This window comes from Erithacus rubecula (genome assembly GCF_903797595.1).
Source record: "Erithacus rubecula genome assembly, chromosome: 24".
In the NCBI taxonomy this organism is placed as follows: domain Eukaryota; kingdom Metazoa; phylum Chordata; class Aves; order Passeriformes; family Muscicapidae; genus Erithacus; species Erithacus rubecula.
The window spans coordinates 6,913,316-6,929,664 of NC_136676.1; the positions used below are offsets into that span (position 1 = coordinate 6,913,316).

The following is a 16,349-nucleotide window of genomic DNA, read 5'->3' on the forward strand; positions in this document are numbered from 1 at the left end:
TCACCAGCAGGAAAACACAATTACTAAGTGTAAACAAAGGCTTAAAACACCGACAATCTGAAGTACTGTACAAGGGGCTGCAGGGGAGGAGCAGGAGTGTTCAGTGGTATCAGCTACACCCCAAACCCTCCCACTCCCAAATTAGAAAAAATAAACAACAAAACCCCCCAAATCTCTATCCCTGTAGTAGCCCAGGTAGCCAGGTCAGACTTCCCAGCTTGAACCAAGCCCTACACCTAAACCTGGCTGCAGAGTGCCCAGCCCTCCCTGGGCCCCAGGCACCCTCCCTGAACCACCAGCAGCTGTGGCCACAGCCCACAGATCTGCCACCATCCATTAGTGTTATCTCCCCAATAACTTAAAAGCCTTTATGGCAAGCCTTAATTGGAGAAAAAAAAATAAAAACAAACTGTAGTGCACGGGGGAGCTGAGCCTCTGCAGAGGCTCCTAAAGCCTTTACAGCTTGTCACAAGCTTGTTCCCTCTGCAAAAAAAAAAGGAGATGAAAGAAAAGGAAGGAGTTCAAGGAGAGTGGGGCATGAGCACACATGGCAGTCAAGGCCAAGACAGAGTTACTGAACATCTACACTAAGAACTGTGCCCGTGCTCCTGCTGCAGTAGGATGAGACTTGGAATAGTTCATGCTCCACGGTTTTTCATTTTAGCATGTTTTAAACCCCAATCCCTGTTTTCACTACCACAAATGACATAATTACATAATTCCAATATATTTACAAAATATTAAAAAGTCTTGTTAATCTTCTAAATATTAACCTCATTCTGCCACTTTACACATGCACTAATTCGGGGAAAAAATTAGAAGAAATCAACAGGCTGAAATGAGCAGCTTTACCCTTTGTCAACAAGCAATCTTTGCATCTTTTAGAAAGAGAAAAAGGAACAAAGCCAAGTTTGTTTCACTGAGCAAAAAAAACAGTTCAGAAATTCATGTGCAATGGCTACAGAGCTGTAGAGTCACTTAGCTGAGATGACATGAAGAAAAAAGTGCAAGGTGGTTCCTCACAGAGCGTAAAAAAAATCCAGTCACTGAGGCATGGCTGAAGGAAGAGGTGCTAACTACAACCCTAAACATCAGGAACTAGCTGACAGAACACAAACACTGGTGTGGGGGTCAACCTACTGGCCAGAATGAATTTTTTTGTTTTAAACACCATGAATCCTTGGTACCAATGGAGTGTGTTACAGTGGAGTCTTCTAGAGCGGGAACATAAAGACAAAGGGAGCAGCTGGAATCAATAACTGAGGGTAGAGTCATCCCATTCCAGCTGCTGCTGTCTGTTAACATTCTGTTGGTCCTCCTCCTGCTCTCCCTCTTCCTCCTCACTGCTTTCAGACTCTGCACTGGTGATGTCATCTTCTTCTCCATCTTCACTTTCTTCTTCCTCTTCCTCCTCCTCCTCTTCACTGCTGTGTTGATCCTCGTAAGTCTGTTCAGACAAAAACTAGCTGTCATTACCATGCTGGCCAAAATTATTTTTCTTCTTTATTCAAGGGACTATACTGAGGAAGAGCTATGGCAGATTCCTTGCTGGATTTGGAAGTTCAGCAGGAATTAGGGAGAAATCAGAAAAGACAAAGGAAGCAGAACTTTGTAAAAGAGTTCTGTGACACTGCTCTCAATCCTGGCACTCCACACAATGTGGCTCTGAAGGGTGAAGCAATACTGCAAATTCTACTGGAAAAGGACCTTACAATAGGACACAGCGCATGAAGGTCACACACCTTTCTTGCTCCCATTTTCTAAAAATTCAGACATCAGCCACAGAAGAAGAAAACATCATAAACACAGATGTTTTAACAATAAATTCCTGCAAGTTCAGACAAAAGCAGGCTGTGTTTAAGGCACTGTGCACACGACTGACACTAGAGCTGGACACTGGCCCATAAAATCCCATTCCCCATCATGAAACTCCAACCCCTGCAAGATCCCAAACAGCTGCTCTCGGCACTTGGCACGTTGGTGCCGATTCCCAGCTGAAGTCTCCCTCTGCCCTTGCTCGGGGCTGGCTGTGCTCTCCTCTGCCCACGGCCAATCACCCCCAGTGCAGCAGCCCAGGGCGGGGTTACCTCCATGGGGTTGACAGTGATGGTCAGGGCAGAGTCGTCCCAGTCCATCTCGCTGTCCTTGCCCGTGTCCTGCTCGCGGACGCTCCTCTGGTGCGCGGCGCGGATGCGGAACACGCCCAGGATGATCATCAACACCAGGAAGCTGACACACACCACGATCACCACCGTGGCTGTGCTGGGGACAACTGCACACAAACACAACACTGCAGCTCTCACTGGGCCAACAACAGCTCCCAGAGCCTGCCAGGGGAACGCCTTCACACAGACACCTCATGTATTACTGCATTTCAGGTATTTCACACCGAGGCAGTTTGGCTACAGCCACTAAAGAACTCAGCAGAAAGGTAACAACGAGACCTTGGTTCCTCACATATAATTACATCTGAAGGACTGAAAACACGTGGAAAGCACGTTCCATCACACCCAGACTCCTCTCTAAACTGCCTATTTTTCTTCCTCTCACATCCTACACCCATGCCAAATTAATGTAATTAAAACAGGGCAGATACCATGACTCATCAAAGGAATAGCACTGCAATTCTTTCCTCCTGCCATTCAGAAGAAATTCTGTCCCAGTTCCTCACTTTCTGGAGGTCTTGCAGTCTCCTCCCCTTTTCCAACACATACACACCAACAGAAAGTTCTTCTGCTGGTAAGAAAGGGAATTTCACTGGATTCTGAAAACTCACTCCTCCCTGCCTGGGCAGCAGCAGAACAGGACTGAGCAGCTGCCTGGTTTATTAGTCCAACACACTGGTTTAAACTCTGGGAAAAGAACTCTGCAACACCACAAAAAACCAGCTCAATGGCTGAGAATGCTGACCTGAAAAGGGATGAGGGTTTGCCAAGTTGTGACCAGAGAGATCAACAAAGGAATGATGCACTGGGTGGATGAACTGTGGCTGGGCAGCAATGTGATTGGCATGTTCCACTGGGCTGGCTGTGTGGATAACGTTCACCTAGAGACAAACAGAGAGTGTTAAACTCCAGAAACCAAACAGTTTAATTCTGAAGAGATAAAATAAAATAAAAAAAAATTTAAAATTATAGTACATTTAATGCCATTTTCTGCTGTACTTCCATCTATTTGATGTAAGCATACTAAATAATAATTAACCTTTGTACCCTGCTGCAGAGGAAATGCAATTTTAGCCTCTCTGTGCTTTACCATAATCCCTCAGTATCAGAAATTTACACATCACACATCAACAGTGAACAGCACATCCATCTGTGGCACCCCAGAAGTGACACACAAAAGCTCTTTGGTAGCACCACTTTCACTCCATTTGCTAAATTAATAATCTGTGTTTTCAATGCAACCTTTGAACCTTCACACCTCCGGCAGCCACTATTTCTTCTACAAACAACAATTTTATCCGAAGCGTAAATACAGGACTAACCCCCCATTTATAGACAGAGCACTGCCTGGAGGGCTCACATTTGCTGAGGTGCATTTCAAAGCAGATTGAGTGAGTGCCCAGCTGCCCAGGGCAGGGCAGCCCCTGACCCACCTCCACCCTGAACTCGTTGCTGACGTAGCGCCCGTTGAGCTCGGAGCAGAGCAGGCGGAACCTCCTGTCGAACAGCGACGCCGCGCGCCAGTTCCTGTAGCGCACCAGGTGCAGAACCTCCTCGTAGCTGGCCATGGTGTCCACCCCTGTGGGGCACACACAGCTCACAGCTGCCCTGCCAAGCTGCACAAATACTGCCCCAGCCCTTCACATAACTGCTCTTGCCAATGGATTTTCAAGGAGCACAGAAATGGGAACGCCACTGACACACAGGTGTGGCTCCTCTGAAATGCTGTGGATTGGTTTTCTGAGAAAATCCTAAACCCAGTCAGTCTTTGAAGGGATTCTGGGAGCTTTTCTATGGAATATTTACACTAACAGAGAAGAATGATGCACGCTCCCAGGCACTGGACTATCTGAAAGGAACAAGCTTTTCTGGGGCAAGGCCTAACTGCAGTTCCAGAGGTGAGCTACTATTTAGAACACAGAGACAAACAGAAGAAAAATTCTAGAATGTTGTGTTTTCTAGAATCACAGCTTTCTACAGAACAGGAATTCTAAAGATAGTCCAAGCTTGAAATTCTATAAAAATGAAGTATTTGGAGTAAGGTGCTACAAACCACCTCTCTAGAATTTCTCCCTTTGCCAGTCCCTGCCAAGAGCAGCAGCAGGAACCCCCACCTGTGATAATCATGCCCAGGTTGGAACTGCTCATCTCAATGCCTTTCTGCTGCAATCGTGTCATGTCAATCTCCAGGCTCTCCTGGTCCTGATTTAGCTCCTCTCCCAGCACTGTCACCTCACACATATCCAGGTTGTGCATGATCTCTTCAGATACCAAAGACTCTTGAACTAAAAAGCAGAGAAAAAGCCAAAGGTATAAGCAGAAACACCAGAACAAATACTAAAATCTAAGCCTAAGGAGAACAAGTATTCATGAAATAATTATTTTAAAAATAAAAACAAAACACAAACAAGGGATATTTCCATGAGGATAATGGCCTGGACTTTTTACCATTCCAGGGCAGTTTTTGTTAGCCCAGAGAGAGGATGTGCAGCTGTCTCCTGTGACTGGGCTCTGCATGAAGAGGGGAGTTACCGGTGGGATCCTCGCCGCCGTCGCCCTCCGGCTCCACCTCCCGGGTGATGGTGCTGATGATCCGCAGCTCCGGGAACAGGGACACGCCCTCCGAGCTCTCGAACTCCGAGGCAGAGCGGGCAAAGTGGTTGATGCCACTCAGGCTGATCTTTGGTTCCTCTGGCTGCAGGACCATGATATAGCCCTCCACAGAGGGGATGGACACACAGGGCTCTTCGTTGAAACACCTGAGAGACAGAAGCAGCTTTGCAGTCAAGGTGGTTATTTCAGAGGGAAGCACAATTACACGCAGTAATTGCTTTATAAATTTTTGAAAAGCTGTCTCGGACCCAAGAGCCTTAGATAAATTCATCAACTTCTCTGGAAAGTATGAAACAGCCACCGAGGGAGCAATGCTACAATTAATTTTACTTACAGCTACCATTTGTCCTCATTTCCACGTTTTGACTCAGAGCCACAGGTAACCCCTCTAATGAAGCTGTGGCACTGCAGACACCCCCAGCACTCTGGCAGTAATTTCCTGCCCATCTTACACACTCCCTACTCCATTCCCAGGCAGACAGTGGAAAGCATTTGCTGTATTGCAATGTGTGATGTCACACAGCCCAGGAGTCCCCTGTTTCTCCCAAGGGAGGTCCATGAAGAGCAGGCTCCAGCCCCGTGCTCAGGACTCACCTGACAGTGCTGGAGACCTTCAGCCTGCGGATGCCAGGCGTGGGGAACTGGCGGGAGTTCAGGTAGGAGATGTGCTGCATGGCCCTCTCCACCCTGCCTATGTCATCCCCCTCGATGCTCAGCACAGCCTGGCTCGGGCTCATGTGCACCTGCAACAAGGGCAGAAAGCCATGAGAGAGCAGCCAGCCCAGTGACACCATGTGGCAGCTCAGCCTGGAGCTCAGCACTGCTACATGCAGGGTAATTCCAGCCACATTCAAAGCAGCAGGTTCATCATTTCCCAGCCCTGTGGTACAGAGTTCAAACTCCCCACTCACTGCCTTATCCCAGTGGAATGTATTTGGTGTTTCATTCTTTAAGAAAAAACCCAAGCACGTATCATAGTTCTGGTACTAGTAAGATGGAAGAGAGACAGCTCACATGAAGATTCTCTGCTTATACAGCCTTGCTACTGAAAAAGCCACAATCTCATTTTATGAAGCTGCTTGTTAAAGATTTCTTATTAGATAATCTGCACAGCTGGCAAAACAGAGGCTTAGAAATATGGAGTTTCTCTTCAAGACTTAAAAGACAGCAAAGTAACTTTCATGCCTAAGACTGTGTTTATACAAGAAAAATTTCCTAGTTTTATAATATTAATAATATTTATAATACTACGCAAAATTCCGTAAGAGATGAGCTTGTTATATTTGGGAAACCTTGTTAATTCTGCCAGTAAAACCTGTAACTCTTATCAGGGAAGGAATTTAAGTGTTCTCCTTTGTTTATATGCAAATTTACCTTCACACCTTTGCCAACACCATCAGGCATCTGCAAATCCAGCCCCTCCTTGCAGGTGTAGAGACAGTCAATGACCTTCTTGTTCTCCAGCTTTCCAGAACGAATCATCAGCCCTGCCAGATTGCCTCGGAAAAACTGAGCCATGTGCAGTTCACCACCTTCAAAAAACGAGGGAGGAAAAACCTTTACTGCTTTGATCCTTTCTGCCAGTTTTTGGTAGAACAAGTATGCCAGCTGATCCACACAGTATCACACACATGCAGGTTAGTTTTCATCCCTTCTGGGTGTTAACCTTGTGATTATGGGCAGGCATAAAGAGAATTACCCAGTTCACCATGCAGGTGGCCTCAGACAGCTGTGGCCACCTTGAACTGGCTGCTCCATGACAAGCATTTCAAAAGAAGCCCCATACAGCGAGGTGGTGCCCAGAAATCAAACACAGATTTGGTGGGATGGGCCATGAAAGCTGAATCTTCCTTCTCCTCAGGACAGGACAGCACCCCTGCAGGGGTGAGGGATCTCCCCTAAACCAGCACTACAGCTCCTCCCTACTGCAAGGGTAGAAGGGAACTTTGTATTCTGAGACAGGGTCCAAGAGTTACCTGAATCTTCTCTCTGCAGATTCAAGTGAGCAGTTTAAACCCAGCTAACTCATTTTTGGATATCTGAGTTCAGTCTGATAAGGGCAACCTAACATGCCCTTTACTCCTTAGTGCTTTTGAAGATGAGTCCCAATGATCACCTAGTCCTCTTGCTAAATCCTGGGCCACAAAACACCACCTGGAAATGTGCATTTCGAGACCATTATTTACTAAGCAACCTGATTTTAGAAATATGTCTAAGCTTGTCTTAAAAGTTCTAAATGAAAGAAGATCCTTGGTACAGCTCAAATATTCAGTGGTGAAATGTCCTGTTACAAGTTAAACAATTTTCATACAGCTTCAGCTTCTGGACACCCTGGATGCTGCTCCCTCCTTGACAAATTAAAATGTGAGGCACAGGTAGAAACCTCTTGCCAGTTATATCCAGACTATTCCAGCAATTCTTAAACTTTAAAGGAAGAGTACATATCTTGAATTCACTTAAAAAAAATAGACACTCATTTTTAAAGTATCTCAACTTAGGACAAAACCAACCAAACCATCACTAAAATTTGTCATGAGGAAATAACCCTGTAGCCAATGTGAAATAATGATAGCCAAAGCTTTTTTGCCTATTCTCTGAAAGTAGAATTTTATAAAAGTATCTGACCAAGTGAGTATCCCCTGTAAACTACAGGTCTGTTTTTACAAGCAGCCTGATCTAATATGAAATCAATCTTGTTCTGAGAGGAGCAAAGGTACCTGAGGTCCTTCCCAATGCACTGAACCAATTCTATAATGAAGACACAGACCTACATGCATAAATACATACATTTATACAGGATGATGTGTGCTTATGCTTTAACAAAACTGGATGAAAGAGATTACAGCTGATATTTTACATCAGCAACTTTTTTTCACCACTTCACTGCAATCACAAACGTTGCAGATTTGTACATGGAGGTACATTTGGATGCAACCAAAAAAAAACCAAAACCAAGCAGAAGTCAGCTGATGATGCTCTGCAAATAGAAGCACAATGAAGACACAAGCCTAGGAGAGGATTATGTGAAGGTCAATGGCCCCAATGCAATGCCTGCATTTCATGCTGTGTGTGAGATGAAGCAATGTCTTGGCTTAAAAATGAAATAAAACAGTAGGGAAAAAACTCCAGCAACCTGCAGAGGTCTCAGGCACAGTTTCATTGTCACTTTCATTTCCTGTATATTCTGTAGAAAAGCAAGACAAAGAATAGGACAATAGGGAAAGGACCAAGTAGTTACAATTTAGCAAACTCTCTAATCCCAGAAAATACAAAGCAGCACATCCCCCAAAATTTGCTTATATTGGCCCCAGCTCCTCAAGGATTCTGAGTTCTTGGAAACACAGAGAGCTGCAGTGCAGGGAAGACACATCAGTGTCTTGTCACAAGAACAGTCCTGGCACCTCAGAGCCCCACACTCAAGGAGCAGTGGCAGCAGCAATGCTGCAGGACACCTGAGCCAAGAGAGGAAACCTCACACAAACCTCCTGCAGTGAGATAACAAGTCTAACAGCTGGCTCATCCTGAGGGGAAATTAAGGTGAGATCCAGACTAATACAGCAAATCATCAAAAAAAGCTGATCAACACTGATTTCTTAATCAATAATAGAATCACATGTTTTAAGCAGTCAATTTATCAAATGGAAGCACCAAAGATGAAAAATGGCTTTTAAATTTTTAAAAGAAACATTAAAAGAATTTCTTCAAAAGGATAAAATCTCTCTCCTTGGAGAGGAGCTGCATATATAACTTAGAGCAGCTTGAAAAGAGCAGACAATAAAGCAGATGTCGATTTTTATAGGCACAAATGATAGAACACCCAGGAGACAGCACTGCTGTGCTGCTCTGCAGAGCTGCCTGCTGGACAGGCTTCCAGTGATGAGAACACTTCTCCTACAAGATGCTTCTCAACCTACTTGAAATGAATTGTTCTGCCTGGTAATCTCAAGCACACGAGCTACTGTTGCAACTGTTATTAAAAAGAAGCTCTTGGTATTCCCATGGCCACCACAAAAATCAGGTTGATGGAACACAGGCTGGTGAGCAGCCTTGTATTTCCCACACCTGTGGCCAAGGAGAAAACAAACAAGCACTCACGGAAAAAATGACTCAGAGGAAATATGTGATACCAGCTTGGAGCAAAACCATCTGCAGGAGGCAAAACAAGTTACACTCCATGCACTAAAATGATCTGCTGGGTACTTCTAGATAACCACCAAGATTTCATTTTAGGAAGGTAATTAGAAGTATTAACAACTGTAAATAGTTACCTTGCCAACATGCTCCTACCACCAGCTGTGTTTCTATCTTGGAAGGGTGCAGTGGGTAATCCTCAGTGACTGGGAAGGGATCATAGGAAACACCATCCACATAAAGAGACACTGCAGGAAATTCAACGTTCACGACATAGTGGTGCCACTCTTTGTCACACACCTGAGGGGAGAGAGTTTTAAAAATTCTACTGACATGTTTTTTTCCCATTACAGTTCAGTAACTCATCTGGTGCCATGTGTTACATAAACATGCATGCAGATGTACCTAGAACCTACAATACAAGCCTGTACAGACACAGTTGATCTTTCACACACATGGCACACATCTGAAAAGCAAACTGACTGCCAAACATTAATAATAAGTTTCTTTATTCTGTTGCCAGTACAGGAAGCTGCATATACTTCCTTTCCTTTAATTTTATATTAAATAACAGCATACTTCAATCTAAAAATACGTTATCGACATGCATGCACATCCTGAAATACTGTTATACAACAACATTACTTGACAAAGGACAGGTATTTGCTGAGAGCAACTGTTAAAAAACCATGACTATTTATCACAGATCCAGGGGGCTGAGAAATACCTGAATGCTATAAAGAACCTGGAATAAATACCTCCTGTTCTCTCATGCACTCCACCTTGGAGTGCACTTAGTGAAGACAACTGATCTCACAGCTCTAAGACCAATGCTGTATTTTCTATTCCATATTCAAGATGCAAAGGTGAAACTGCAGCTGCTGCTTGATCACAAATGAAACAAGCATTGCTGGGTTCTGTAGAACAAGCAACCAGGGTTTGGAGTGGCACAAGGTGTTTCTCAGTAAGTACAACAAGCATTGCTGGGTTCTATAGAACCGGCCATCAGGGTTTGGAGTGGCACAAGGTGTTTCTTACCAAGTGAAACAAGCATTGCTGTGTTCTACAGAACTGGCCACCAGGGTTTGGAGTGGCACTAGGTGTTTCTCAGTGAGTGAGTGGCACTAGGTGTTTCTCAGTGAGTGAGTGGCACTAGGTGTTTCTCAGTGAGTGAGTGGCACTAGGTGTTTCTCAGTGAGTGAGTGGCACTAGGTGTTTCTCAGTGAGTGAGTGGCACTAGGTGTTTCTCAGTGAGTGAGTGGCACTAGGTGTTTCTCAGTGAGTGAGTGGCACTAGGTGTTTCTCAGTGAGTGAGTGGCACTAGGTGTTTCTCAGTGAGTGAGTGGCACTAGGTGTTTCTCAGTGAGTGAGTGGCACTAGGTGTTTCTCAGTGAGTGAGTGCACTAGGTGTTCTCAGTGAGTGAGTGGCACTAGGTGTTTCTCAGTGAGTGAGTGGCACTAGGTGTTTCTCAGTGAGTGAGTGGCACTAGGTGTTTCTCAGTGAGTGAGTGGCACTAGGTGTTTCTCAGTCAGTGAGTGGTACTAGGTGAGTCTCAGTGAGTGAGTGGCACTAGGTGAGTCTCAGTGAGTGAGTGGCACTAGGTGAGTCTCAGTCAGTGAGTGGCACTAGGTGTTTCTCAGTCAGTGAGTGGCACTAGGTGTTTCTCAGTCAGTGAGTGGCACTAGGTGTTTCTCAGTCAGTGAGTGGCACTAGGTGTTTCTCAGTCAGTGAGTGGCACTAGGTGTTTCTCAGTGAGTGGCACTAGGTGTTTCTCAGGGAGGACAGCCCCAGGGCCCCCAGGGGTGGCTCCCTGCAGCAGTGCAGGCAGCAGCCCCAGCTCACCTGGCTGAGTTTCCAGTGGAACTCGGCGGGCTGGAAGCTCTTGCCCGGCGCGGGCTCCTGGCGCAGCAGCAGCACCAGGCGGCAGTTGTGCACGTACAGGCTGTAGTGGTGCCGGCTCATCTCTGCGTGTGCAGGGACACAGTTATTCGTGCAAACCTCACCAACACAGCTCACCTGCTCTGCAGTTCACACTTCAATAGCCAACTAACTGACAGGCACTGATCAGCGAAGAAGTAAATCAGGCATGGTAAGAGGAATGTAAAACATCTGCACAGTAGTGAGGACACACACTCTTGAGGAACCCGTGAGGCTCAGAACAGACTGACCTGTCTCTACCCAAACCCAACCTAAACCAAGGCCCAGCATTGAAGAGCCAGAGATAAACCTGACAGCAGGAGAAAAAGAGCTCTATTTGCAAACAGAAGAGCGGCTTTTTTGTTACAAATGGCAATTATGGAAACAGGGTTATCACATTTTCTTCTTATTGGTAACATTTTCCAAATTATTGTCTCTGTGTCATAAGCAGAGACTGAAATTATGCACAGAATAAAAAACAACAAAAAACTTCATCTCTGGAGAAAGAGAAATTATATCCTCCTAAGGAAAAAAAAAAGATACAGCAGCAAATGCTGTCACTAGACCTGATATGTGTGTTGCAATGTTTTTAGGCAATATCAAGAACAAGGCTATCTTTGGAGATGCAAACTCGAGGCTGCAGTGCCAGAACAAGTGATCTACCACAGCAAAAGAAGTGCATGATGTAAACTGAAATAGAATTAGAAAAACAAGTCTGCCCAATCTGAAGCTACATAATCTAAGGCTGAGCCTAAACATATGCATAATAGTGATTTTTAAAGTCAACTTCATTTCATTTCCAAGAAAACCTTAAGGTAGAGAATACACTGTCACATGTGATGCTAGAGCACATAAAAACCCAACCAACCGAAAAGACGGTTCATAATTGAAGTACTGACAAACCTGTCTTGTCTGAATTGCACAGAATTGTCTCCTTCTCTTTGGTTCCAGGCCCGTGCCTCATCCACACTGAGATCATGAAGGGCTCTTTCAGACTGACTGTGACAAGCCCATCTGGAACCCTGACAGCCTGGGTGCCATTGAACTCGAAGACCTGGTCGCTGTCGTGGCCGTTATCCGTGGGCAGCCCCACGGTCCAGTTGGCAGCACTGCTGGGAGGGGGCAGCAGCTCAGCCGTGCCAGAGGCAGCACCTGCAACACAAATGCTCCCATCAGAACACACGCTCCAAACAGCACCACTGCTTTCACATTCAGCTCTTGATCTCAGCACTAATTTCACAGCACCCACTGTCAGGATTATGCACTACCATCATCCATCAAGCAATTCTCCTTTGAAATAATGTGGCACTAATTGCAGGCATCTAATACCGTGGTAACTTACACAAATTTGACTTCTGGGTAGACAACTAATCTCATAATAAGCAAAACAGTTTCAATCTCCACAGCTGTAGAATCTCATTTTGCCTCCATCTCAGGAAGCCTTTCATTAATGCCATTTGTCCCTCAGCCCCACAGCACAAAGCCTTTCTCTAGTCACTGTATTAGCTGTGAGAGCAGGAGTGACCCAGCTGGAGAGAGAGCACAGTCACCCTCCCTGCTCACAGCACAGCGAGCAGCAGGTACTCCAACGTCACACTGACCTCAATCAGGAACAGCTCAGCAATTGTCTGCCTCTCTGGGGTTACCAGCTATTCAGACTTTCAATTACTTTGACCGAGGTTGAAGACATGGATCATGAGTGATAATTTATCCTGTAATCTCAATTCTTCCATATGGCTACAAAGGATTTTTATATGACCTTTAACTGCAGCATAAGTGGATGCCAAGGGCCTTTACTCCTAGGGCAAGCACTGTACAAATTTAACTGATCCAAGTTAACTGGTTTTGTTCCAAACCATTCTTTCTTGGTTTTCTCTTGTCTTTCATCATGTATTTCTCAGATTGCTGCCATTACATCCACTATGCTCAGAAAACAGAGAGGCTTTAACAGCTTTATCCTTCTACACAAATTCTTTCAGCTCTTGAATATGAATATCATGTAAGGGACATTAGTCTAGGTAAGACATCAGAGAGGCAGAAGAAAGAGATTCTTCACCACATTTGAGAATTATTGTGGAAGTCACCTTCAAGCAATTTCATGCCTTTTGCTGCCAGTGAGGAAATGAGTTGAAGGAAATCATGTGCAAATGAAGACCAGATCTACTCATTCATTTCTGGTGTAACGTAAAATTCAAAGTAAAACTAGTAAGCAAGAGAGACCCCTTTTATTTTAACAGAAGCCTTCTTACCACAGAGCCTGTGGATGGATTTCTCAGAGTAGGTGTCTCTATCACAGCCTTTTCCAATATGGTTGGTTTCCAGTTCCACCGTTGCTTCAACTGAGGTTATTGGTTCATCACATGTCTCCAAATGCATCCCAGGGAACAGAGCCAAAGAACCAGTGCCAGGCTCATATTCTATTCTTTTGCTCCAACCTGAAACATTTATCCAAAGAAACAATATTAAATATCTCTCATGTTTAACTGAAGGCACCGGCAAATGCTAAAAGCTAAGAGGAAAGAGAGCAAACTAACCTTGCCAGCCAGGCTTGCATGTAGGCTTAATGCTAATTTTAACCAACACATCCTCAGCAGCTCTCTTCTTCCCACAGTCATAGGCTGTGACTGTCAGTTTATACTGGTGTTCTTTACCATAGCTTAACTTCTCTGTGTTTTTTATATAACCTGGAACAGAAAAAAGGCAATTGTCAGACATCAATACAATTCTTCAGGGTCACTGCTGCACAAAATGCATCCAGGTACCACCTATGTCCTTCATACAGACTTGAGTGAGCTCATCTGCAAATGAATTACCCTGCAGGGTTTGTCCTCCAGGGCCAGGCTTCAGGCCCAGAGCCTGCTGAGCAGGGTGACTGCTGTTCTTGGGTGGCAGCCCCAGCCCCAGCCCCAGCCCCAGCCCCTGCCCCTGCCCCAGCCCATACCCCAGCCCAGCCCCGCTCCTCCTGCCCCAGCCCCAGCCCCATCCCCCTGCCCCACTCCCAGCCCCAGCCCCTCTCACCGTCCTTGTCGATGGCGAAGGGCACGTCTGGCGTGAGGATCTCGTAGCTGCAGATCTGGCTGAACTGGGGGGAGCAGTCTGCATCCACAGCCTCCACCTTGAGGATGCTGTCGTACCTCTTGCCCTCCATCACCGTGGCCTTGTAGGACTTGTCCTTGAAGACGGGCGCGTACTCGTTGACGTCGTTCACCTGGATGTGCACTGTGGCCCTGCAGGGACACACACAGCAGCTGCCCTGGGCCCCAGAGCCATGCCAGACATTCCACCTGACAGCTCTCAACCTGCACTGCTCCTGTGCCACACCTTCCAAAGGAAATTCAAACCCTGGGAGGGTTACAGAATTAGCAAGTTTTGTTTGTCACCAAGCTGACCTCTGCTGCTCTATTCCTCATCTTGTTTATGCCCCTCTCTTTGCTTCACACAACTGCTCATATCCCACATGCTCTGCAGATGTTTACACCAGAGTGTCAAGCAGTTACTCTAAAGTGGTTTTTCTAGAGACTATTTTATATTGTGGTTTTTTCCCCAGATAAAGATAAGCTAAAGACTGCTTTGTTCCCACTCTTTAATGCAGGCTCCATGCTATTGATCTTGGGTTCTCTGGCTGTCTGGAAGTGATAGAAACATGAATGCTTTGGCATTCTGTTAAGCTTGATATAGATTGACTTCTTGAACCAGTTTTTTGGATTTACAAACTGAATTCCAAAACAGTGTCCAGGACTGGTATCCCATGCTAACTTCACCAACTCAAGACAAATTTTAAGTGTATCAAGAGTTTTCCTGCTTCTATCCCCACCTGGTTGTCTAATATAAACTCAGACACATCAAGGGGTAAAGCAGTACCACCTAACATACAAATGAAGGGATGTCCAAGCAGTTCATGTCCATTTGGCTGCTCTTTTAATTACTATTACTGCCCTGCTTGAGCAAGGAGCTTATATCAGACTCCCAGTGTGATCCCATGGAAACTTTCCAGCATGAACACTTGGTTCACATTTACTCTCAATACACACCACACACCACCACAGGCAGGAGAGCCCTGGGAGCCAGACTTCCCCTCAGCCCAGCCCAGGCTGACTCACTTGTGGGATTTTTTGGCATTTGCTCCATCTGGTCCCTTGCCACAGTCATAGGCCTGGATGGTGAAGGTGTAATCCTTCTGCAGCTCACAGTCCAGCTTCTCCTTCGAGCGGATTATTCCCTCACCAGTGGATTTATCCACCACCACTGCTTCAAAGGGAACATTCTGCCCGTGGATTTTAAATCCACAGATCTCACCTACAGAGTTAAAGTAAAGACAGGTTAGAACTAGTCAACATGACTACACTTTTTTAAAATAAACGACCAAATATTTTGCAGCCAGGGGTTTGTGAGGGTCTGTGGACAAAGCAAGAGCACTGTGCTTTAAAATGGGTGAATTCTGGGAACTTTAGTCAAAAGAAGCAAACGTCTGCCTTCCAAGCAACTTGTTTATTTTGCATCCATTCATGCAGGAGTACAAAAGAGAAAAAGAGAAATGTAGACAGGCATTTCACAGGAGTACTTGAGACAGCTCTAGGGCAAGAGATCTTATGTGAGCATACAGCCACGGCCACTGGTAATATCTTCTATGCCAAGCTACTGGCAATAGCTGGTTTACTTTGACCAGAGCAAGAGGTTAAAATGCACAGTTACAAGTCAAGGGATGAAAAGGCTTCGAGTACAGGTTCAGCACCAGAATTACAGAAATTCTGCCAACAAATCAAAGGACAAAGTCTTCCTGTGCAATGTACCTGGCTAAAATCAGGGAATCAAAATAAACTACTGAATGAGAAAGGTAGAAATACCAACTTCTCAGGCATCCATTTCAACAACTATCTGTAACATGGGCCAAATGTTAGTCAGGGAAGCTCTGAGGGAACCATTCAGAAGGCTTTCCTTCTAGTCAAACTCTTCACCTGCAAACTTGGCAGAGAAGTCCCCAGCACATCATTTTTAAACACACCTAAGCCCAAAGCTGCACTCCAAGACTGGCTGGCACAGCTGGGTAAGCCCAGCACACAACAAAAGCCACTCAATAAACTGTCTGACCACCTACACTGTGTTTTTACCTCTGCAACTTGTTGTGTTCTGATGGGGATTTTCTTACACCAGCAAACCCCACTATTTTGCTACTGCAGTTGCAGTGGTTTTAGTATCAACAACACACTCCTCATGAAAACATGTCCAGAGGTATCTAAAAAAGGAGTTGATTCATATTTTAAACCACTGAAGCCAGTGCACTGCAGGAAGGTGCTGCAATGCTTCAGCACTTCAACATTACTGCACAAAGCACGTGGCAAACTTCAGCTGCCCCAAGCAAGTGATCTACAAGTGAAAATAGCAGAAAATGCCGATTTTCCCCAAACAACTCCTTCAATGTCCACACAACATACAATAACCCCAAATGGTTCAAATGGATGTCTGATTTATAGATATTTCTAACCAAGGGTTTGGTTACATAACGCTTTTTATCAATATATTTT

At 45.3% G+C, this 16,349-nt stretch overlaps 1 protein-coding gene across 4 annotated transcripts in view; it reads right to left on the minus strand.

Moving 5' to 3' along the window:
* Positions 1–834: 834 nt before the first annotated feature.
* CLSTN1 (calsyntenin 1) overlaps positions 835–16,349 on the minus strand; it is a 28,100-nt gene continuing 12,585 nt past the window's right edge. For 2 of the 4 annotated variants that reach the window (XM_079326267.1, XM_079326266.1), the window contains 16 exons: positions 14,928–15,123; positions 13,846–14,054; positions 13,362–13,511; positions 13,077–13,262; positions 11,731–11,979; positions 10,753–10,874; positions 9,047–9,209; positions 7,912–7,962; positions 6,153–6,310; positions 5,373–5,521; positions 4,698–4,924; positions 4,280–4,450; positions 3,599–3,744; positions 2,911–3,046; positions 2,088–2,272; positions 835–1,447 (listed from right to left, as the gene is read on the minus strand). In XM_079326267.1, the coding sequence (XP_079182393.1) occupies positions 1,253–1,447; positions 2,088–2,272; positions 2,911–3,046; positions 3,599–3,744; positions 4,280–4,450; positions 4,698–4,924; positions 5,373–5,521; positions 6,153–6,310; positions 7,912–7,962; positions 9,047–9,209; positions 10,753–10,874; positions 11,731–11,979; positions 13,077–13,262; positions 13,362–13,511; positions 13,846–14,054; positions 14,928–15,123 (2,693 nt within the window). In that variant the 3' untranslated portion in view covers positions 835–1,252. The remainder of the gene's footprint in view (positions 1,448–2,087; positions 2,273–2,910; positions 3,047–3,598; positions 3,745–4,279; positions 4,451–4,697; positions 4,925–5,372; positions 5,522–6,152; positions 6,311–7,911; positions 7,963–9,046; positions 9,210–10,752; positions 10,875–11,730; positions 11,980–13,076; positions 13,263–13,361; positions 13,512–13,845; positions 14,055–14,927; positions 15,124–16,349) is intronic. The other 2 variants (XM_079326269.1, XM_079326268.1) reach the window with 1 other exon arrangement.